The sequence below is a fragment of the Oryx dammah genome, unplaced genomic scaffold, assembly GCF_014754425.2.
Source record: "Oryx dammah isolate SB20612 unplaced genomic scaffold, SCBI_Odam_1.1 HiC_scaffold_12, whole genome shotgun sequence".
Classification (NCBI taxonomy): Eukaryota; Metazoa; Chordata; class Mammalia; order Artiodactyla; family Bovidae; genus Oryx; species Oryx dammah.
Window position 1 is genome coordinate 6,933,713 of NW_024070196.1, and position 24,167 is coordinate 6,957,879.

The 24,167-nt window shown below is 35.4% G+C and overlaps 1 protein-coding gene across 5 annotated transcripts in view; it reads left to right on the top strand.

Annotated features, from left to right (window-relative positions):
• The window catches only part of LRBA (LPS responsive beige-like anchor protein), a 748,625-nt gene that overhangs the window by 93,828 nt on the left and 630,630 nt on the right, over positions 1-24,167 (top strand). For all 5 annotated transcript variants that reach the window (XM_040251453.1, XM_040251452.1, XM_040251455.1 and 2 more), the window contains exons 6-13: positions 4,154-4,275; positions 4,364-4,490; positions 5,097-5,216; positions 7,185-7,331; positions 19,335-19,532; positions 19,727-19,860; positions 21,537-21,645; positions 21,949-22,101. In XM_040251453.1, the coding sequence (XP_040107387.1) occupies positions 4,154-4,275; positions 4,364-4,490; positions 5,097-5,216; positions 7,185-7,331; positions 19,335-19,532; positions 19,727-19,860; positions 21,537-21,645; positions 21,949-22,101 (1,110 nt within the window). The remainder of the gene's footprint in view (positions 1-4,153; positions 4,276-4,363; positions 4,491-5,096; positions 5,217-7,184; positions 7,332-19,334; positions 19,533-19,726; positions 19,861-21,536; positions 21,646-21,948; positions 22,102-24,167) is intronic.

Consider the following 24,167-nt stretch of genomic DNA (forward strand, 5'->3'; position numbering starts at 1 on the left):
CTTTCCAGAATAGTTTGCTCACTTGGCATTGAGTTTATCATTTGTCTCCCGGCATAAAAAAGTATTCTTAGGAGATAAAAGTATTCTTATTAGGGAAACCTTTTTTTCCTGCCTGTTTTAAGTTTATTATTTATATTTCTTTGAGATTGTTACATGTCCATTACATTTTCTTGTATGTATCTTGAAATTCGGCCAGTTGAACCACACAACTTTTGGAGCTTTCAGAGAATAGATGTTTTAAATATATTCAGTGACTCATTTTTTTTCCCCTTAAACAAGCTTTTAAAGGCAAGTTATTCATGGGTAAATTACTTTTACCAAGCTTTCACATCCTCTACTTTCATGTTTGATTGAGAGAGAACATATGTATACAAAGAGTATGTATTATTTTTTTCCTTAATACAACATTCATTTTAAATCAGCCTTTTGAAGTCTCAATAGTGTTATTAGATAAATTTGGCTCTATGATGTTTTTCATGTTTTATGAAATATCTTATAAAAGATATGTGTATATATGATGTCAGCCTAAAGGCATATGTAAAGTGTTATAACAAGAAAAGAAAAGCTTTTAGTATGATCTTTTTTTTTAACAGCTTTATTAAATTACAATTCCCATATCATACATTTCTGTCATTTAAAATGTACATAGAGTGAATGGTTGTGTTCATCAGTTTGTGCAGCCATTATTACAATTAATTTTCAGTTCAGTTCAGTCACTCAATTGTGTCCGACTCTTTGCGACCCCATGAATTGCAGCACGCCAGGCCTCCCTGTCCATCACCATCTCCTGGAGTTCACTCAAACTCACATCATTCGAGTCGGTGATGCCATCCAGCCATCTCATCCTCTGTCGTCCCCTTCTCCTCCTGCCCCCAATCCCTCCCAGCATCAGAGTCTTTTCCAGTGAGTCAACTCTTCTCATGAGGTGGCCAAAGTACTGGAGTTTCAGCTTTAGCATCATTCCTTCCAAAGAAATCCCAGGACTGATCTCTTTTAGGATGGACTGGTTGGATCTTGTTGCACTCCAAGGGACTCTCAAGAGTCTTCTCCAACACCACAGTTCAAAAGCATCAATTCTTTGGCGCTCAGCCTTCTTCACAGTCCAACTCTCGCATCCATACATGACCACTGGAAAAACATGTTCATTACCCTCAAAAGAAACCCTGCACTCCTGAGCAGTCACTGCACATTTCACTCCAGACTCCCTGCCTAGACAACTACTGTTCTACTTTTTGTTTCTTTGAATTTGTCTATTTTGGGTAATTCATGCAAATGGAATTATATGATGTCTGGAATTTTGTGATTGGCTTTTTGCACTTAACACTACTGTTTTTAAGAGCCGTTAATGTTGTAGGATGTATCAATGCTTCATTCCTTTTGTTGACTCATATTCTAATATAAGAATATACCACATTTTGTTTAATTATTTTCTAAATTTACTTTTTTAGTTGAAGGATAATTGCCTTTCAGAATTTTTTTGTTTTCTGTCAAACCTCAACATGAGTCAGCCATAGGTATACGTATATCCCTTCCCTTTTGAAATTCCCTCCCATCTCCATCCCCATCCCACCTAATTATTCTTTCATTAGTGGATAGTTGCATTCTACTTTTTGGAAATGCTCTATGAGCCTTTATTTGTAAGGTTTTATATGGACATATGTTTTCATTTCTCTTGGAAATGTAGTAGTAGAACTGCTGAGCCATGTTGTCTTATGTTCAACCACTTGAGGTACTCCCATATTGTTTTTCCAAAGTGACTGTATTTATTTTATAATCTTACCATCAGTTTAGGAGGTTTCTAGTTTCTCCACTTGCTTACCAACACTTGTTAATGTCTGTCTTTTTGATTATAGCCCTCCTAGTTGTGTTAAGTAACATCTTGTTGAGATTTTGATTTGCATTTCCTAAGTTATGACCAACCTAGATAGCATATTGAAAAACAGAGACATTACTTTGCCAACAAAGGTCCGTCTAGTCAAGGTTTTTCCAGCGGTCATGTATGGATGCGAGAGTTGGACTGTGAAGAAAGCTGAGCACTGAAGAATTGATGCTTTTGAACTGTGGTGTTGGAGAAGACTCTTGAGAGTCCCTTGGACTGCAAGGAGATCCAACCAGTCCATTATAAAGGACATCAACCCTGGGCTTTCTTTGGAAGGGATGATGCTAAAGCTGAAACTCCAGTACTTTGGCCACCTCATGAGAAGAGTTGACTCATTGGAAAAGACTCTGATGCTGGGAGGGATTAGGGACAGGAGGAGAAGGGGACGACAGAGGATGAGATGGCTGGATGGCATCACTGACTCGATGGACGTGAGTCTGAGTGAACTCCGGGAGTTGGTGATGGACAGGGAGGCCTGGCGTGCTGTGATTCATGGGGTCGCGAAGCGTGGGACACGACTGAGCGACTGAACTGAATGACTGATGATGCTGAGCATCATTTCATGTTCTTATTGGCTATTTGCAGATGTTGTTTGGAGCTGTGTCCGTTCAGATATTTTGCCCACTTAAAAACTGTATTTGTCTATTTATTGGATTTGTAACAATCCTTTATATATTCTTCTGGATATAAGCTTCTTATCAGATAAATAATTTTCAAATATTTTCTCCTGTTCTTTTGGGCTGTCACTTTCTTGATGATAATATCCTTTAAAGCACAAAAGTTTTTAATTTTAATGAAGTCCAGTTTATGTATTTTTTTCTCTTGTACATAATTAAGAATTTATCTATCTCAGGGTCATGAAGATTTACTCTTATTTTTCCTTGTAAAAGTTTTCTAGTTTTAGTTTTCACATTTGTGAAATGTGATTGATTTGGGGTTAATTTTTTGTGTGTCATATAAGGAAGTGGTCAACTTCATAGTCTTGCTTGTAAATACTAGTTTTCTCAGTGCATTTGTTCACTGAACTGTCTTGATACTCTTGTTAAAAATCAAGACCACAAAGATGAGGGCTTATTTACGGCTCTCCCTTCTACTCCATTGGTCTGTATCTCTATCTTTATGCCAGTGCCCCACAGCTTTCAGTACTGTATCTTTGTATTGTAGGTTTTAGATTGGGTAGTCTGTGCTAGTTAGCAACTTCCCACTACTTACTTTACACAGGATAGTGTATATACGTCAGTGCTGTTTTCTAAATTAGTCCCATCCTCATCTTCCCCTGCTGTGTCCACAAGTCCATTCTGTACTAACTTCATCAGTACCATTTTTCTAGATTCCACGTATATGTGTTAATATAGTATATTTGTTCCTCTTTTTGACTTGCTTTATTCTGTTTAAGAGGCTCTATGTTCATTAATCTCAGTACAACTGACTCAAATTCATTCTTTTTTATGGCTGAGTAATATTCCATTGTACAACTGTATTTAATGGGAAGTTGCTAAATAACATAGGGAGACCAGCCTAGCACTCTGTGATGACTTAGCGGGGTGAAATGGGGGAGGAGAGGGAGGCTCAGGAAAGAGGATATATTTATAGTTATGACTGACTAGCATTGTTGTACAGTGGAAACCAACACAATATTGTAAAGCAGTTTTCCACCAATTAAAAAAACAAATAAAATTAAAAAAAGTTGGTAATCTGGACCTCCAACTTTTCTTTTTCAAGTTTGTTTTGGAGACATTAGGGTCCTTGCATTATTTTATTTTTAAATTAAAATTTAAGCCAAGTGGTAAAATTACCTATACAGTCACTTATGAATATAACTTTAAAATGTTATAAAAAATGTTATGAATGAATCCTCTTCAGCTTTGTATTTTGTTAAAAAATTACATTCTACGCTTTTTCCTTAACTGTTTTCTTTCCTTCTCCATCTTTCTTTATTACTTTATTTAACATTTCAGCAACAAATTTCCTTTGATATCACTACCTGTCTCTTTTAATTGGAATCTCTTTGCATATGTTCATTGTAAGAAATGAAGCAGTAAGATTAGTGTGTCAAACAGATCACTTGGAATGTTTCTGTTTAACTAAATTAACATCATTAATCTGTATTTTGAATAATTTAGAAGTTAGTAAAAATCTTTCAGATAGAGAGACTACTTTTGCATGTAGACTAATATATAGTAGAAATATATATAGCATGTAAGGTCTCATTTTCATGATTTCAGTAACAGAATTTTTCACTGTGAGTCAGTAACTCAAATTTTTTCCCTTTAGGCTATTGCATTACCTCCTATAGCCAAATGGCCATACCAGAATGGTTTTACATTTCATACTTGGCTTAGAATGGATCCTGTAAATAACATCAATGTGGATAAAGATAAACCATATTTGTATTGGTATGTATTTCTGTAACTTTGTGTTGTTACTTTATTTTGAAAAATGAGAAGAATATTTGGAGATGAAATGAAAACTTATTTTTTATAGTTTCAGAACCAGTAAAGGTCTTGGTTATTCTGCTCACTTTGTTGGGGGATGTTTAATTATAACATCAATAAAGTCAAAAGGAAAAGGCTTTCAACACTGTGTGAAATTTGATTTCAAGCCACAAAAGGTATGTGATCTTACTGAGTCATAGTTATGTTCCCAAACTGTTCTAACCTTCAGAATGCTGTGGTAAATCATAATTCTGTTCTTAAGCTGGTTCAGAAAATGAAGTGTAAATTGCTCGACAGTTGTTAACCTCTCTGATTTGAACAATGAAAAGAGTGAATATTTAGCTGTTTCTAGAGTTTAAGGGAAATACAAGTGAAAATATATGTATTTGCTTTTCTGCCTTAAAATTTAGAAATTAATGAATGGTTTATTAACAAAATGAACATCTATATGTAGATCAGTAAATAGGTAAAACAAACAGGACAAAATGTTGACAGTTGTGGGATGGTGAGAGAGTTTCTATTAAGCTTTTTACTTTTTAAAATTTTTCATAATTAAAAGTTAGAAAAATAATTTCATGGGTAAGCTATTATTTGTTGAGAGAGTTCCCTTGAATCAATATTGTTCCAGGGGTAGAATATTGAATTTAATAAAAATAGTCTTATTTTAGTTTTAGATTTCACTGTAATTTAGCATTTGATTTTTGCTTGTTTTTATCAATGTGGTTGAATTGTTGGAAAAATCATTGTCTTTTTTTTTTTTTTTAACTGTTTTGCTTATCCAGTGGTATATGGTAACTATAGTGCACATTTATAACCGGTGGAAGAACAGTGAGCTTCGATGTTATGTGAATGGTGAGCTTGCTTCCTATGGAGAGATAACATGGTTTGTCAACACGAGTGATGTAAGTAGTTTGAGAAAGTTACATTGAAATAAGAAAAATATATTTTATATTGAATATAAATTTTAGAACACTACAGTGGTGGGTTTTTTATAATTGTAGTTTGGCTAACATGCAATATATTAAGAGAGTGGAAATGTGCTAATATGTCACATAAGATATTACTCAGTCCTTGTTATAAAATTGTTCTGGATAGGGTAGAGACAATGATTCATAGGTAGCAGTGAGTATATCTTGAAAGTATTTGTGTCATTGGTCCATTGATGAAATTAAACCTCAGAGCTTTACTGCAGGGTTCTCTGATCATTTTTATGAATGAGTTAGGTGAAATGGGCTTATAAATTTTCCATATAATTCATAGCTGCTATAGATAACTATTTTTTTATAATATTTTCAAGGTTCAATAAGAGATCCATAAGTTAGAATTATATTCAAAATGTTCTCCCTCCCTCCGACGTTAAACATTTTTAAGAGAAACCTTGAAAAATTATGGATCAGGAAAATGAACACAAACTTGCAACAGCCGTTCACTATTAACTCCTGTTATCCTAATCTATACATATTTACCTATTTCGAAATACTAACCTTAAGAGCTTGGATTGTTAGATTAGGTTTGAATCCCTTCCTGACTTTATGACTTTACTTAATTTATTAGGCCTGAGGTTTCTCTTTCGTGTGAGTGTGCTCAGTCGCTCAGTTCTGTCTGATTTTCTGCGACCCCCTGAACTGTAGCCTGCCTGCATAGGCTACTCTGTCCATGGGATTTTCCAGGCAAGAATATTGGAATGGGTTGAAATTTCCTACTCTAGGGGATCTTCCCAGCCCAGGGATTGAAACCATTTCTCCCGCAGCTCCTGGGTTGCAGGTGCTCCGTGGGAACTCCACCTAAAAAGGGTGTAAAATAGTACCTATCTCAGAATGTTGATTGAATGAGCTACTGTTCAGAAATCCATTAGAAGAGTGTCTTATATAGAATAAGTGCTCAATAAATGTTAACTGTTAATTTTTTTAAATTAAAGACCAAATATGCATATTGCCTTTCAACCTTTTTTTTTTTTCTTACATTAATCTTTGCTGAGCATTGCAGGCATTGTAATAAATACTTTTACTTTCTGTAACCTTGCAGGATAAGTACTGTTGTAATCTTTACAGGTGAAACTGAGCACAGAGAGGTTAAGGAATTTGCCAAAATCAGCAGCATGAGAATCAGTTATTTGACCTAGGTTGTTTGTCTTCATAATACAAGTGTTAAAAATTTTTTATATTCCTTAATGTGAACATACACATTTTTCAGCAGCCTTCTTAATAGTTCCATGGTATAAAATACTTTTAAAAGATATCAAGCATTTCTTTTCCTTCTTGCTGCATAGGTGTAAATTTATGTGTGATCTCTGCAACCTAGATGTTACTAAGAGAGATTTTCTATGTAAATAAGAAAAGCATACACCTGTTTTTTGAATTTACACATTCCTTTTGCGAGATTGCATCTACTCCCGTGACTTAACCTATTATTTGTATCTTGATGTCTACAGAAACGATCTTTACAGTCTTAGCTTCTAACCATAGAGAACCCTGTTGACAATTCCTTCTTCACCCACATTAGTTTACAGAAAAGACACATTCATTACATCACTCAAAGTTAACCCAAAGCCTGCTATTCTGTCTGCTTCTTTGGTTTCCCAAGTATGAACCTACAGAGTCCATAATGATTTTTCTGACTCCATTTCCTACTCCATTTTGTCATCAAGTTCTGTTTATTGTACTTTGGAGAACTTGTCTGTTTTTCTGTGATGTCTTTCCTGATCTCTACACCAAATGGGAATGAATTAAGTGAAATGCTAAATGAAATTTTAATCTAATCAGATTATATTTTAGAAAGGACAAAATATACCAGTATAGGTTGTTATTAATTCTGGAGGAGGTAATTTTTTTGTTTTTTTCTCTAATAAAATTTTCTGTTTTCTTTCACAGACCTTTGACAAGTGTTTCCTGGGTTCATCAGAAACAGCAGATGCTAACAGAGTATTCTGTGGTCAGCTGACTGCAGTTTACCTTTTCAGTGAAGCTCTTAATGCTGCTCAGATTTTTGCTATTTATCAGTTGGGCCTGGGATACAAGGTACTGTACTTGATGGTCACTGCTTAATCAGTGTTAATTGAGCTTGATTTATAGGGGGGTGATGCATGTGGCGGCTTATGACTAGGGTTAATAAACTGCATGTGAGACTAACCAAGGATTCCTTAAGGAAATCTCAGGAGTCAAAAGCACATTTTAAAGTTTTACGGGAAACATAGTATACTTGCTATATATGGGGCACTGTGCAAACTACTAGCTCAGTTTCAACTTTAACTTATGCTGCATTTCTTTTGTTGTTACCATATTTTTGAATAGCTATGTTTTTAATAGTTGCTGTGATACAAAGCAAGGCCAAATTTGCCTGTTACTTCAGGTATCTCTTGACTTCCTACTTTTTCATTCCAGTCTTCTATGATGAAAAGGACATCTTCTCTGGGTGTTAGTTCTAGAAGGTCTTGTAGAACTGTTTAACTTCAGCTTCTTCAGCATTACTGGTTGGGGCATAGACTTGGATTACTGTGATAATGAATGGTTTGGTTTGGAAATGATCAGAGATCATTGTCATTTTTGAGATTGCACCGAAGTACTGCATTTTGGACTCTTGTTGACTGTGAGGGCTACTTCATTTCTTCTAAGGGCTTTTTGCCCACAGTAGTAGATATAATGGTCATCTGAATTAAATTTGCCCACTCCCATCCATTTTAGTTCACCGATTACTAAAATATCAGTGTTCATTCTTGCCATCTCCTGTTTGACCACCTCCAATTTGCCTTGATTCATGGACCTAACATTCCAGGTTCCTATGCAGTATTGCTCTTTACAGTATCAGATTTTACTTCCATCACCAGTCACATCAACACTTGGGCATTGTTTTCGCTTTGGCTCCGTCTTTTCGTTCTTTCTGGAGTTATTTCTCCAGTCTTCTCCAGCAGCATATTGGGCGCCAGCAGACCTGGGGAGTTCATCTTTCAGTGTCATATCTTTTTGCCTTTTCATACAGTTCCTGGTGTTCTCAAGGCAAGAATACTGAAGTGGTTTGCCATTCGCTTCTCCAGTGGACCATGTTTTGTCAGGTCTATGATTTAGTGTTTCACTTATTTCTACTGTTTGTTTATTGTTTTTTTTTTAATGTTCTTTCCATTTTTATGTATTTTGCTTTTTTTTTTTTCCCAATGAGTGGCTTTGTGAGTAAATTTTTTTTAATCAAAAACAAATCCGTTTATGTCTTTCGATCTTCTTATAAGGGTAGATATCAGTGACATGTTGGTTTTTTTCCTTCCCCAATTTGGATAGACTTAAACTGCTCTGCAGAGTAGGAAGGGAAGAGAATGAAAGGTAAAAGACATCATGAGGGGAATAAAGAGAAGAGGAGAGAAACCTAGAAGAGACAGGTCTGGGAGGTCAACCCATGTTGTAGGATGCATTAATATTTCATTCCTTTTCTCCGTAAGTAATATTGTGTGGGTATATCACATTTTGTTTATCCATTTGTCAGTCGATGGACTTTGGGCTGTGTCGATCTTTTGACTGTTATGAATAATGCTGCTGCAGTGAACCCTTCTGTACGAGCTTTTATGTGCACATATGTTTTTATTTTTCTTGGGTTTGGTCCTAGAGTGAAATTGGTAGTGATATGGTAACTCTACATTTAACTATTTGAGAAATTTTAGATTGCTTTCCAACATGGCCACATAATTTTACATTCTCTCAGCTATGTATGAGGATTTTGATATCTTTATATTATCTCCAATAACTGTTATTATCTGACTTTTATAGCCATTTTAGTGAGTTTGAAATGCTATCCCATTGTGGTTTGGTTTTGATTTGCCTTTTCCTCATGACTAATGATGTTGAATATATTTTTGTGTGCTTATATGCTATTATATATCTTATTTTGAGAAATGTTTATTCACATCCTTTGCCTTTTAAAAACTGAGCTGCCTTTTTGTCAAGTTTTAAGAGGTTTAAAAAAATATTTAATTGTGGTAAAATACACATAAAACTTACCACTTTAACTGTCTTAGGCAGTACTGTTAAGTATTTTTACATTGTGCAACCTAGCTGCAGAACTCTTCAATCTGTAAAACTGAAACTCTGTACTCATTGAACAAGAATCCACATTCCTCTTTTCCTTAATCTCAGTTTTAAGAGTTTTAAAAATGTATTCTAGAAACAAAAACGTTGTCAGATTAGTGATTTGCAAATATCGTCTCCCATTCTGTGGCTTGTCTTGCTACTTCCCTGTTGTTTTCCTCTGAAGCACAGTTTCACTCTGATGAAATCTGCTGTGTCTGTATTTTGTCTTCTTATTTGTGCTTTGGTGTCGTATCTGAAAACCTATTTCCTAATTCAAGTCCATGAAGATTCACTCCTTGGTTTTCATATGAAAATGTTGTAGTTTTAGCTCTTATGTTTAAATCTTTGATCCGTTTTGAGTTAATTTTTGTGTTTGGAGCAACTTTATTCCTTTGCATTTGCATTTCTAGATGTCTCAGCATCATTTGCTGAAAAGAATACTCTTTGCTTATTGTATTTCTTGATAGCTTCATCAAAAATCAGTTGATCATAAATGTAAGTATTTGTGGACTCTCAATTCTGTTTCATCGAACTATATCTATTCTTAGGGCAGTAGCACCATCTTGAATACTGTGGTTTTATAATAGATTTTTAGAATCAGGAAGTGTGAGTTCTCCAATTTTGCTCCTGTTCAAGATTGTTTTGGCATCTTACATTTCTGTATGAATTTAAGATATACTTGTCAGTTTGTACAGAATTGTAGCTGGGATTTTGATAGATACTGCATCCAAATCTACAGATCAGTTTGAAAAGATTTGTCATCTTTAGGGTATTAAGTCTTCCAATCCATGAATATGGGATTTTATTCCATTGATGTAGGTCTTTTTCAGTTTCTTTTTGCAGTTTTCTGTGAAGAAGTCACATTTTCTTTTTTTATGTGCTATATCAAATGGAGTTATTTCTTAATTTCATTTTCAGATTGTTTGTTGCTTGTGTATGGTAGCTAAATAGATTTTCATATATTTATCTTCTATAGGACAACCTTGCTGTAGTAGTTTATTAGCTCTGATTTTGTGTGTGTTTATATTTCTTGTCATTTTCTATATATTAATATAAGATTATATAACTATGATTTTGAAGCACAATTTACTTCTTTTTCATATAAAAGTATTACATTTTTAGCATATTGAACTTCATCAAAGTGAATTTGTTCTTCATTATATATATATATGATCATGTATTTGTAAACTGCCATCATTTTAGTTTTTTCTTTATAATCTGGACATCTTTTATTTCTTTTCTTTGCTTAATGGCCCTGGCTAGAATCTCAGTACAGAATCTTGAGGAAATTATGCCCAGTGAGATAAACCAGTCACGGAAGGGCAAATACTATATAATTTCATTATATGAGATAAAAACTAACTCAGAGAAGCAAAGAGTAGAATGGTGGTTACTAAGGACTGGGGAAAGGAAAAAAAAGGAACTGCTTATCAGTGTTCTAAAATTGTAATTATGCAAGATGAGTAAGTTCTAGAGATCTGCTGTACAAATTGTGTTTATAGATAACAATACCATATTGCCCATTTAATGTCTATTAAGAAGGTAGATCTCCTTTTCAGTATCCTCAATAAAATTAAAAATAAAAAAAGTGGTGAAAGCAGACATCTTTTTTTTTTTTCGTTACTGATCTTAGGGGAGAAAGCAGTCAGTCTTTCAGTATCAGTTATGTTGGCTGTCACTTTTTTGTTGATGGTCTTTGTTTCTTTAAGGAAGTTAATTCATGAAGAGTTTTATCATGAAGAGTTGTTGGACTTTGTTAAATACTCTTCATGCTTTTACTGAGATGATCATGTTATTTTTGTCCTTATTTATTTATTTTAATGGCTTAAAATAACAGATTTATTACCTTATAGCTCTGGAGGTCAAAAGTCTGAAAATGGGTCTCATGAGGATAACATCAAGATGTCAGCAGGACGTCATTCCTTCTGGAGCCTCTGGGGACAGTCTGTTCCTTGCCTTTTCTAGCTTCTAGACGCCATCTAGATTTCTTGGCGTGTGTTCCTTTCCAGCAGTGGCATCACTGCAGCCTCTGCTTTTGCAGTCATACCTCCTTCTCTGACTCTGACCCTCATGCCTCCTTCTAATAAGGATCCTGGTAGAGACTTCCTGGTGGTCCAGTGGGCAAGACTGCATGCTCCCAAAGCAGGGGGCCTGGGTATTCAATCTCTGGTCAGGGAACTAGATCCCACACATGATAACTAAGAGTTTACATGCTAACCCTAAAGAGCTTGCATGCCACAATGAAGGCTGAAGACCCTGCATGCTGCAACTAAGACTCAGAGCAGCTAAATTATTATATAAAGATTAGGGGGAAAAAGGGAAAAAGTATTCTTTTTTACAAAGGACTCTTGTAATTGCATTAAGCCCACCAGGATGTGTTAGTATTACTTGCTTAGTCATGTCCGACTCTTTGAGACTCCATGGACTGTAGCCTGCCAGTCTTCTCTGTCCATGGAATTCTCCAGGCAAGAATACTGGAGTAGATAGCCATTCCCTTCTCCAGGGGGTCTTCCCGACCCAGGGATTGAACCCAGGTCTCCCTCATTGCGGGCAGATTCTTCACTGCCTGAGCCACCATTCACACATTCCAGGGATTAGGACGTGGACATCTTTGGTGAGAATGGGGGAAGATGTTATTCTACCTATAGGCCTATGACCCTATGATTTTAATGTAACAGGGGAGGATTGGAGATAAATGGTGCTTGGAACCTTAATCTCTTTATTTTTATGAATATAGTGTATTGAAATGCTTGTTCAAAGTTTAAACAAGCCTTGCATCTCTGGGATAATCCTCCTTGGTTATAGTTTCTCATTTATGAATACCGAGGCCCAGAAAAGAACCTTAAGTGGTAAATGTATAGAAATAACTGCTTATTTTAAATAACCTACACCAGATTCTTACTGAGTTATATCCTATGTTAACAGCTTATTTGTTTCCTTACTAGTATGATCAGATACTGTTAAAACTGTACTTAAAGATTATATTAAGTGATGATCACAGAATTACTCTGCTTTACTTATTTTATATTTTATGTGGAATTTATAAAATAAAATGTTTGTTTAGGTGTTTATTTTCAAAACTTGTATCTGCTATCTGCTTCTTGCAAAAGTCAGACTTAAATTGAAGAAAATAGGGAAAACCACTAGACCTAAGGTATGACCTAAGTGAAATCCCTTACGATTATACAGTGGAAGTGACAAATAGATTCAAGGGATTAGATCTGATAGAGTGTCTGAAGAACTATGGACCGAGGTTCGTGCTATTGTACAGGAGGTGGTGATCAAAACCATCCCCTAGAAGAAGGCAAAAAGGCAAAATGGTTGTCTGAGGAGCCTTTACAAATAGCTGAGAAAAGAAGAGAAGCAAAAGGCAAAGGGGAAGAGGAAACATACACCCATCTGAATACAGAGTTCCAAAGAATAGCAAGGAGAGATAAAGCCTTCCTAAGTGATCATTGCAAGGAAATAGAGGAAAACAATAGAATGGGAAAGACTAGAGATCTCAAGAAAATTAGAGATACTAAGGGACGATTTCATGAAAAGAGGAGCACAATAAAGTACAGAAATGGTATGGACCTAACAGAAGCAGAAGATATTAGGAAGAGGTGGCAAGAATACACAGAACTATACAAAAAAGGTCTTCATGACCCAGATAACCATGATGGTGTGATCACTCACCTAGAGCCAGACATCCTGGAATGCAAAGTCAAGTGGGCCTTAGGAAGCATCACTATGAACAAAGCTAGTGGAGATGATGGACTTCCTGTTGAGCTGTTTCAAATCTTGAAATAGCTGTTAAAGTGCTGCATTCAGTATGCCAGCACTCAGTATGCCAGTCAAATTTGGAAAAGTCAGCAGTGGCCACAGAACTGGAAAAGGTCAGTTTTCATTCCAATCCCAAAGAAAGGCAATGCCAAAGAGTGTTCTAACTACTGCACAATTGCACTCATCTCACATGCTAGCCAAGTAATGTTCAAAATCTTCCAAGCTAGGCTTCAACAGTACGTGAACCTAGAACTTCCAGATGTTCAAGCTGGATTTAGAAAAAGCAGAGGAACCAGAGACAAAATTGCGAGCATCTTTTGGATCATTGAAAAAGCATGAGAGTTCCAGAAAAACATCTCCTTCTGCTTTATTGACTACACCAAGGCCTTTGACCTTGTGCATCACAACAAACTATGGAAAATTCTGAAAGAGATGGGGATACCAGACCACCTTACCTGCCTCCTGAGAAATACGTATGCAGGTCAAGAAGCAACAGTTTGAACAGGACATGGAACAGCAGACTAGTTCCAACTCGGTAAAGGAGTACATCGAGGCTGTATATTGTCACCCTGTTTATTAAACTTACATGCAGAGAACATCATGCGAAATACTGGGCTGGATGAAGCACAAGCTGGAGTCAAGACTGCTGGGAGAAATATCAGTAACCTCAGGTATGCAGATGATAACCACCCTTATGGCAGAAAGTGAAGAGGAACTGAGTAGCCTCTTGATGAAAGTGAAAGAGGAGAGTGAAAAAGCTGGCTTAAAGCTCAACATTCAGAAAACTAAGATAATGGCATCTGATCCCATCAGTTCATGACAAATAGATGGGAAAACAGTGGAAGCAGTGGCACATATTAGTTTTTTGGGGCTCCAAAATCACTGCAGATGGTGACTGCAGCCATGAAATTAAAAGACGCTGACTCCTCGGAAGAAAAGATATAACGAACCTAGACAGCATATTAAAAAGCAGAGACATTACTTTGCCAACAAAGGTCTGTTTAGTCAAGGCTATGGCTTTTCCAGTAGTCATGTATGGATGTGAGAGTTGGACTATAAAGAGAGCTGAGCACCAAAGAATCAATGCTTTGGAACTGTGGTGTTGGAGAAGACTCTTGAGAGTCCCTTGGATTGCAAGGACATCCAACCAGTCAATCCTAAAGGAAATCAGTCCTGAATATTCATTAGAAGAACTGATGCTGTGGCTGACACTCCAGTAATTTGGCTACCTGATGGGAAGAACTTGAGTCATTAGAAAAGACCCTCATGCTGGGAAAGATTAAAGGCAGGAGGAGAAGGGGATGACAGAGGATGAGATGGTTGGTTATCATCACCGACTTGATGGACATGAGTTTGGTTCAAGCTCCGGAACTGGTGATGGGCCTGGAACCCTGGCCTGCTACAGTCCATGGGGTCGCAAAGAGTTGGACGTGACACAGTGACTGAACTGAACTTATTTATTACTTTTAAATCTATTGGTTTGTGTAACCATGTTTTAGACATTTCTCAAAACTTGTTTAAAGTTGCAGAGATATAGAAAAATGTTTAAAAGATTATAGTTAAATATGTTATAGATGAAAAATACTGTTTCCCACGGAAAAAAAGATGGAGTGCTTTTTTTTTGTATGTTCTTACTGTTTGGTGAAACACCAAATTGCTTTAAGTCCTTTGAAAGGGCATTGCTTTTATTTTAATTAATCAAATAGTATTTACATATGCATATTCTTTCCATATAGTTAACAGCTGTTCCTGACATATGTCAAACACTTACTTTTGTTTAGATTTAGTTTAGTTTAGGTTTGTTAGTAGGAATCATTTACTCCCAAATTTCACATAAAATATCAAGTAAAATGTTTGTTTAGTTGTTTATTTTCCAGGCTTCTGTCTGCTTATGTTAACATACTGTACTTTGAACAGGATCAAAGAGTAAATTACTGTTTTCAATTGGACTTTTTTCTGCTCCATAGTATGTCGCAAATTAATTTTGTAAACTCAAAGGAATCAGTTAAATATTTAGATTGTGTCAGTATTTGTTTTTAGAAAATTGATCCTTAATCTCCTAAACCATTTCTCTGTTGGATTTTGATGTGTGATGAAAAGTGAATTTTATCTGATAATTGGCAGTGACCAGCTCAGTGGTTGGACTGAGAAGAAACTCCGGAGTACTTCCCAAAGTTAAACTTGTAACAAAAAGAGGTCGTGGTCATTGTCGGATGGTCCGCTGCCTGTCTGATCCACTGTAGCTTTCTGAATCCTGCTGAAACCTTTACATCTGAGAAGTATGCTCAGCATATCAATGAGATGCACCGAAAACTTCAACACTTACAGTCAGCACTGGTCAGCAGAATGGGCACAGTTCTTCTCCATGACAACGCCCGACCGCGTGTTGTACATCCAACACTTCAAAAGCTGAACAAATCGGGCTACAAAGTTTTGGCTCATCTGCCATGTTCAGCTGACCTCTTGCCAACCAGCAGGAGGCAGAAAATGCTTTCCAAGAGCTCATCAGATTCCAAAGCACGGATTCTTATACTACAGGAATAAACAAACATTTCTTGTTGGAAAAGTGTTGATTGTAATTGTTCCTATTTTAATTCATAAAGATGTATTTGAGCCTAGGATAGGGCTTCCTGGTGGCTCAGACAGTAAAGAATCTGCCTGCAATCCAGGATACCCAGGTTTGATCCTTGGCTTGGGAAGATCCTCTGGAAAAGGAAATGCCTACTCACTCCATTATTTTTGCCTGGAGAATTTTGTGGACAGAGGACCCCATGGGATCGCAAAGAATTAGGCATGACTGTGCAACTAACACTTGATCCTAGTAAGAATCATTTAAAATTCATGGTCTGAAACTGCGATTACTTTTGTATGAACCTAATAGTTGTTCCCTAGAAACACAACGTACCAAGACTGAAGAAATAGAAATTTGAATAGATTATAACTAGTAAGGAAATTGGTAGTAATCAAAAACCTCTGAATAAGGAAAAGCACAGGATTAACTGGCTTCACTGGAGAATTCTATCAAACATTAAAGATGACATAACACCAATTCTCCTCAACTCTTCCAAAAAATAAAAAGAGGAGGAAACACTTCCAAACTCAGTTTTAGAGTCCAGCATTGCCCTGAAACCACAGCCAAAAAAAAAAAAAAAAACCTGCAAGAAAGCTACAGATTAATATCCATATCCTTATTTAATATTAATTCAGAAATCCTCAACAATATAGTAGCAAATGAAATTCAAGAGCACATTAAAAGGATCATACCCTATGACCAATGGGGATTTATTCCTGGAATATAAGTCTGGTTCAACATATGAGAATAAATTAGTGCCGTACACCACATTAACAGAGTGAGGGACAAAAGCTACATAATCATCTCAATAGATAGCAGAGAAAGCATTTGAGAAGATTCAGTGCTGTTTCCTGATAAAAACACTCAACAAATTACAAAGGAAAGTGAAAAGTGAAAGTGAAGTCGCTCAGTCGTGTCCGACTCTGTGACCCCATGTAACATACCAGGCTCCTCTGTCTGTGGGATTTTCCAGGCAAAGCTACTGGAGTGGGTTGCCATTTACTTCTCCAGAGGATCTTCCCGACCCAGGGATCAAACCCGGGTCTCCCACATTGCAGGCAGACGCTTTACAGTATGAGCCACCAGGGAAGCCTCACAAGTAAGAGGAAACTCCTCAAAATGATAAGGCCATATATGAAAAGCCCACAGCTGACATTATATACAACAAAAATTAGTTGCATTTCTATGCACTAACAATGAGCAATCCAAAAAGACAAGAAGACAGTAATTCCATTTACAATAGCATAAAATGGAATACTTGGGAATAAACCAGCAGGATATAAGACTTGTACAGTGAAAAGTGTAAAACATAGCTGAAAGTAATAAGACATGAATAAATGACAAGACACCTTGTGTTCATGGATTGAAAGACTTAATATTGTTAAAGATGCATACTACCCAAAGTGATCTATGGATTTAGGACAATTCCTATTGAAATCCAGACGGCATTTTTTTTTGCAGAAATAGAAAGCCACTGTAAAATCCTCATGAAATCTCAAGAGTTCCCAAATAGCTAAAGCAATCTTACAAAAGAATAAGTTATTTAAAGAGTTCCTACAATTCAGGATTTCAAAACATAGTATAAAGGTACAGTAATCAAAACGTTTTGATACTTGCATAAAGAGAGGTGGGTACATGACAAATGGAACAGAACAGAGTCCAGAAATCAGTTTCATTTATGGTAAAATGACTATCTATAAGGATACAAAACCCTGAAATGGAGAAAGGTTAATCTCTTGAACACTTTTTTTTAAACATATGGTGTTTTAAAAAGTAGTGGGATCCCTACCTTCCATGTATTATAATTAACTCAAAATAGATTGGTGGTGGTGGTTTAGTTGCTAAGTCATGTCTGACTCTTGCAGCCCCATGGACTGTAGCCTGCCAGGCTTCTCTGTCCATAGGATTAATAGATTAAAGGTAAACATAAGACCTAAACTATAAAACTCCTGCATGAAAGCACACAGAGCTTCATGACATTGAGTTTGGCAATAATTTTTTGGATATGACACCAAAAAAAATGAAATAGACAACAAAGACAAAAATAGACAAATGTGTCTTACAATCTTTTGTGCATTGAAATTTTTTGTGCATCAAGAAACACTGTGAAAAGGCAACCCACGGAATGGAAGAAAATATTCCAAACCATACATTTGGTAAAGGATTAAAAATATCCACAATATTTGATGGATATACAACTCAACAACAGCAACAAACTCAACTCGTTTAAAGTGGGCAAATGACCCCAAAAGACATTTTTTCCAAAGAAAATATATAAATGGGCAGCAGACATATGAAAAGCTCAAAATCACTAATCATCAGAGAAATATAAATTAGAACCGTAATAGATAATCACCTTACACCCATTAGGATAACAGTTTTTCAACAAATATAAGTGTGGAGAAGTTGGTTTCCTTATGCACTACTGATGGGAATGGAAAATAGTGCAGCCTCTGTGGAAAGCTATATATGGTGATTCTTCAAGAAATTAAAAATACAATTACCACATGATTGAGCAATCATTAAAAAATTTTTTATTCATTTATTTATTTTTGACTCTGCTGGGTCTTCACTAGCTGTGGAGTGCTGGGCTTACTCTCTGGTTGCTGTGTGCTGACTTCTCTTGTTGCAAAGCATGGGCTCTAGGGTGAGCAGGCTTCCGTAGTTGTCGGACATGGGCTCAGTAGTTGTGGTTCCTGGGCTCCATGACACAGGCTCGATAGTTGTGGCAAACGGGCTTATTAGTTCCTCTGTAGCGTGTGGGATCCACTGGCAGGCAGATTCTTTACCATTGAGCCACCAGGGAAGACCTCGACTGAGCAATCTTACTTCTGTAAATATATGTGAGATAAATGAAAGGATATGAAGGAGCTGTTTGCACACCCATGTTCATTGCAGCATTATTCACACAATAGGTAAGAGGTTGAAGCAACCTAATTGTCTATGGATGAATGAATAAAGAAAATATGATATATATTTACAATGGAATATTATTCAACTTTAAACAGAAAAATTCTGACACATGCCACAACATAGGTGAATCTTAAGGATGGTATGCTGCTAACAAAAAGACACATACTCTGTGACTTCCCCAGTTTAGTTATGTAAAGTAATCAAGCTCATGGAACCAGAAAGTAGAATATGATTGCTAGGGGGTTGGGAGTGGGATGCAGGCGGTGGAAATGAGTTGTTACTCAATGGGAATTTCAATTTAGCAAGATGTAAAAGTTCTAGAGATTTGTTATACAATAGTGTATGTAGTTAACAACACTGTACTATACACTTGAAAAATATTTAAGATGGTAAATTTTATTTTAAATGTTCCTTTTAACAAAATTAAAGAAGAGAATCAAAAAAGACAAAAATAAATGGGAAAAAAACAAAACATGCTTTGTAGGACATTAAATTTTGCATTTTTTTTAATGAAAATTTTAATGTCAAGGTGACTTCCATTATACCTTTAAAATGAATTCAGACTATTTTAGAAGTAATTAAACATGCAGGGCTTCTCTTAATTGATATTGTTAAGAAAATGGTCAATACTCTCTTTGAATTTTTATATTTGTGGTGCTTTATAGTTAGATTTTCTTTTTGTGGCATAGTATCTTACCTGTTCTACTTTTTATTCTTAGGGTACATTTAAATTCAAAGCAGAAAGTGACCTGTTCCTTGCTGAGCATCACAAACTTTTATTGTATGATGGCAAACTGTCTGGTGCCATTGCATTCACGTACAATCCACGTGCCACAGATGCCCAACTCTGTCTTGAATCATCCCCTAAGGACAACCCTTCGATTTTTGTTCATTCACCGCACGCACTCATGCTCCAGGTACTAGGAATGGTATTTAACAATATTTTTAATGGTAAATTTTGATGTATTATTGAGGTGTATTTGGTAGCTTCTATTACAAATACATGAACTGTAACATTTTATTGTTCCTGTTATATTTTACTTTTAATAAAATATATTTAGTTTTTGGAAAAGAATCATTGGAACCTTTACTATGTCTTCTATTTTACAAGGATGTGAAGGCGGTTTTAACCCATTCTATCCAAAGTGCCATGCATTCCATTGGAGGAGTACAAGTGCTGTTTCCACTCTTTGCACAGTTGGATTATAAGCAATATTTATCTGATGAAATTGACTTGACTATATGGTGAGTCCTTTTGTTTTTTCTTTCATTTGATGTGAATTATTCTCATCACAGAGCTGCACAATGTTTTTTTTCAATCTTGTAAAGTTGTTGTAGGGATAATGAACATAAAGAAATTAGTGAATTATAATTGTTATTACAAATTCAATTCTAATAATATTTAAATTCTTTATCAGTAGGAAATAGGGAGCTCTAAAAAAATAATGCTTTGAATAAAGTTAGACATGGTAATAATATCAGAAATGTATGTATTTTTACCTAAAATAAAAATATTTAAAAGGTTATTTGACAGTAATTTCTTATGGTAAGTTTTCCATATTTAATTATTATTGCAGGTAATATATTGAATTTAATTATTATTGCAGGCAACATTGAAATGTAAAATTTTTGTTTATGTTACATAATACTAAGTGATTTGGTTTTTTCAAAACTAAATTGCTTATTTGGCACTTTTGTCTCCTCTCTTTTAGTGTTCAGTGAAAAAAGGGAAGAGACATGAATTCTAGGACAGGTTATTAAAATGTCAGAGAGGATGTGGAAATGAATTTTTTATGGCTATATCCTAGTGAAACTATTTATAATAATTATGTTTAATTATTAATTGAGTGATTTTAGTGTTTTTTGTATTCTCCCTTTTTGAAATTGTTTCTAATTTCTACTTTTACACGCAACTTGAAGTCTACTACCAATGTATATGTTTAGTGTTGTAATAAATTTTCCAGATTATTTTTAGGCAAGAAAATGAGTTATTTTTAAAAGGAATTATGTATCAAAGCTAGTGTTTATTGGCTACATTTAAAATAATTAAAATTATCCTTGACCTATTGTTCCTTCATAAAATTGTTTTTGCATCCTAGTCTGTAATCTTTGTAACAGAGCTCAGTTTTTTATTTATTTATTTATTTATTTTAACTTTTCAACTTTATTAGAATTGCTGACAGTTAAAAAATAGAAGTACTTTTGTGGAGGAGGTTGGCTGTTCTCCCTTTCCTAGTGGGAATCTTTCAAAACTTTTGAGAGGGACAAAACAGTTGACCTTTATTCTATTCCATGTTGAGTATATAAAAGTTATGAGGTTGGAAGCATGACTGTAGTCTTACTACTTTAACTTTTTCTGTTTGGATAATGAGGAAAATATTTAAATTATTATTTGAACACTTCAGTTTGCCTACATCCTTATTTATCTTCCCCTTTACATACCCTATCCTCTGTTCAAATTAAGCCAGTTAGAGGATTTCTGTCCTAGTGCTTGCTCCATATCTTTTCCATCTGTTTGGCTTCTAACTCTCCAAAATTGAATATACTTGCTCATCTAAGTTACATCCATTTCTTAGGGCAAAGTAATAAACTTCTATTAGCTATCTTACTACTTGTTTTTGGACATTGCTAATTTTTCTCTATTTTGCGCATGTTTGTCATAATATTTGAAAAGTAATTCATTTATTAATATATTTATGATAAAGAATATGAACTAAATATTTGAGTAATAAGTCCTAATCTTTCCTGAAATAATATTGGAGGTAGTTTTAGTAAAGCATCAGTTTCCTTGGAATAGAAACTTTTTATTAAGGGTAATCGAAAGACTGTATCTATCTAACCACCTCCCCCCCATTTTTTTTTAAAGAGAATATGGGTTTTCAAACCATTGTTTTTTTTTTTTTTTTTTTTCCTTATTCCAGTTCAACTCTGCTGGCTTTTATCATGGAGTTGTTGAAGAACTCAATTGCTATGCAAGAGCAGATGCTTGCCTGCAAGGGCTTCTTGGTAATAGGATATAGCCTTGAAAAGGTAAAGTATGAAACGCTTTTGATTTGAAATGCTTTTTGATTCTTCATTTGTAGTCCACGAAACTTGGTCTCCTGAAAAGCTGAGAAATTCTGTTTGCAAGTGTGTCTCTTTGGTTAATGTAAAGTTACCTAAATTAAAACAACCTGTTGCTGTCTTACCTTGCCTCCACTGTTTTAGTGAATCTCAAAGCATCTTTAACTTTGAGCATAGTTTGTTGACCAACTTTTTTCTGGTATTGACAATGTTTAACTTACTTCCCTTGCTTTATGTTGATAGTGACCTTTGAAATATCTTCCTCTGCAGTCTTCCAAATCCCATGTCAGCAGAGCAGTACTTGAACTTTGCCTCGTATTTTCAAAATACCTGAGTAATCTGCCGAATGGGATGCCCCTACTCAAGCAATTGTGTGACCACATTCTTCTTAACCCAGCTATATGGATTCATACCCCTGCCAAGGTAATCCATACATTGATTTTGTGCTAGTATGTTCACTACATGTTTGTACTTGAGAAGAGTGATAATGAAGAGGATTTTCTTTTATCCTTTTACATGCTGTTGTGTAAGGTTTCAGTGGAATGCATTTTTTGACTAAATGTACTTTTTTTAAAAATTGATAATAAATGTACTTTTAAAAAAAATTAATAATTGAGGATAATTGCTTTACAGTGTTGTGTTGGTTTCTGCCATACAACAATGTGAACCAGCCATACATACACATATATCCAGGGCTTTCCTGGTGGGTCAGCGGTGAAAAACCTGCCTGCCAGCGCAGGAGATGTGGGTTCAATCCCTGAGTCGAAAGATCCCCTGGAGACGGAAATGGCAACCCTCTCTAGTATTCTTGCCTGGGAAATCCCATGGACAAGGAACCTGGCAGGCTAAATACGCCATGGGGTCACAAAAGAGTTGGATAGGACTTAGCAACTAAAGCACAAAAATAATACGTGTCCCCTCCCTCTTTCCTCCCACCTGACTAAATGTACTTTTGCAAGACAGTATTTCCTCCCTCCCTCCATTCGTCCCTCCCTTCCTAAAGCAGTAATAGCATTTTTGAAATACAGAAATAGTATATATTTTCTTTGTTAAATAAAATCTTATTTGGGAGAGATTTTGATGTGCATTTCCTTCACTGCAGTTGGACTGCATATATATCTGTGTGCCCTTATGGATGTATGAATGTATATACATACATATAAATTATACTCATTGTGCTCTCTCTCTCTGTGTTATATATACATATTTCTTCCACCAAAATGATGAGCTACTGAGTTTATCTCTTACAGGAACAGCTGAAATGTCACCCTTTCTTGAAGGCTTCCATGATGTGCTGGTCTCATTTAATCATTTTAATTTCACATTAATGAAAATTATTAAACAATTATATTTTATACAGTAGTTTAGTACTATAACAGCAAACCGATTATACTAAGTAAACATAAGCGAATTTGTGATAAAATATGTAAATGAAACTTTTGATAAACCCTAATGTTCTAGTAAGTTGTCCTAAACATTTGATCTCCTCTCTCCCCCTCTCCTTTCTGGTTCACTTGCAAGTGTTTATCATTGTTCAGGTTGGAATAACACGTACTTACTTTAGTTGTCAGAAAAAAATGTCTGCAGACTTCTTTGCTCTTCTGGAGTCATAGTATCTTATTTTCAGCTGCTCTTTTCAGATGTTAAGGAGAAAAACAGCTGCTCACTCTGATTGCCATTTGGAAATAATCAAAGGAGGCAGCTGGAGGTTGTAGCTTTTTATCTCTGGGTTCAAATTTGACCTCTTTCTCTTCTATGACCCTCAGTCTTATTTCTTTTCAAGGATTGTTTCAAGTTACTTCTTAAACTCTTTACTAAACACTTCTTTGTCTTATTAAGCGCATTTGTAAGCCTTTGGGCCTCTTTTGATGTGGTCAAAAAACCTCCTCTTATTAGATACTTAGTTGTAGGGGAATATTTAAGAAAATTCATTATATCATTTCCTTAAGTCCATAGTATTATTGCACTGTATTTCTTACCTTTTCCTTGTTAATAATTTTCTTTAATTTCCTTCTTAGAATTTGCAGTTGATTTATTAATATTAAGCTTCAGTTTTGTTTCAGCCTTATGCTTTGTGTATCCTTGAGGGGTTATATCTAATTTTATCATAAAGGTAGTTATAAGAAAAGGCAGATATAAAGTTTGTTTGACCTAAAGGTTATATAATTTGGGGGAGAAAGGAGCTTCTTAACAAAAAGAATGCAACATGTAAAATTAGGTTTAGGATTTTGGAAGGAACATGTGTAGATGAGTGGGCATAAAGTTTAAGCTTCATTAGCTTCATGGTAAATTCACCTCTGGTTACCAAAGTTGAGACTATGGTCGTATGAATCAGTCTTTGCTTTTGGAACAGGCTGCTCCCAGTCTTTTATAATACGCATGTAAGTTTGATTTGCTCAGAGACAGTCTTTTAAATGACCTAACATGAGAGATGAGTTTTCTTGTAGACAATAGTCTTTCATTTGTTGAGTAGCCAGCCCTATGGATAC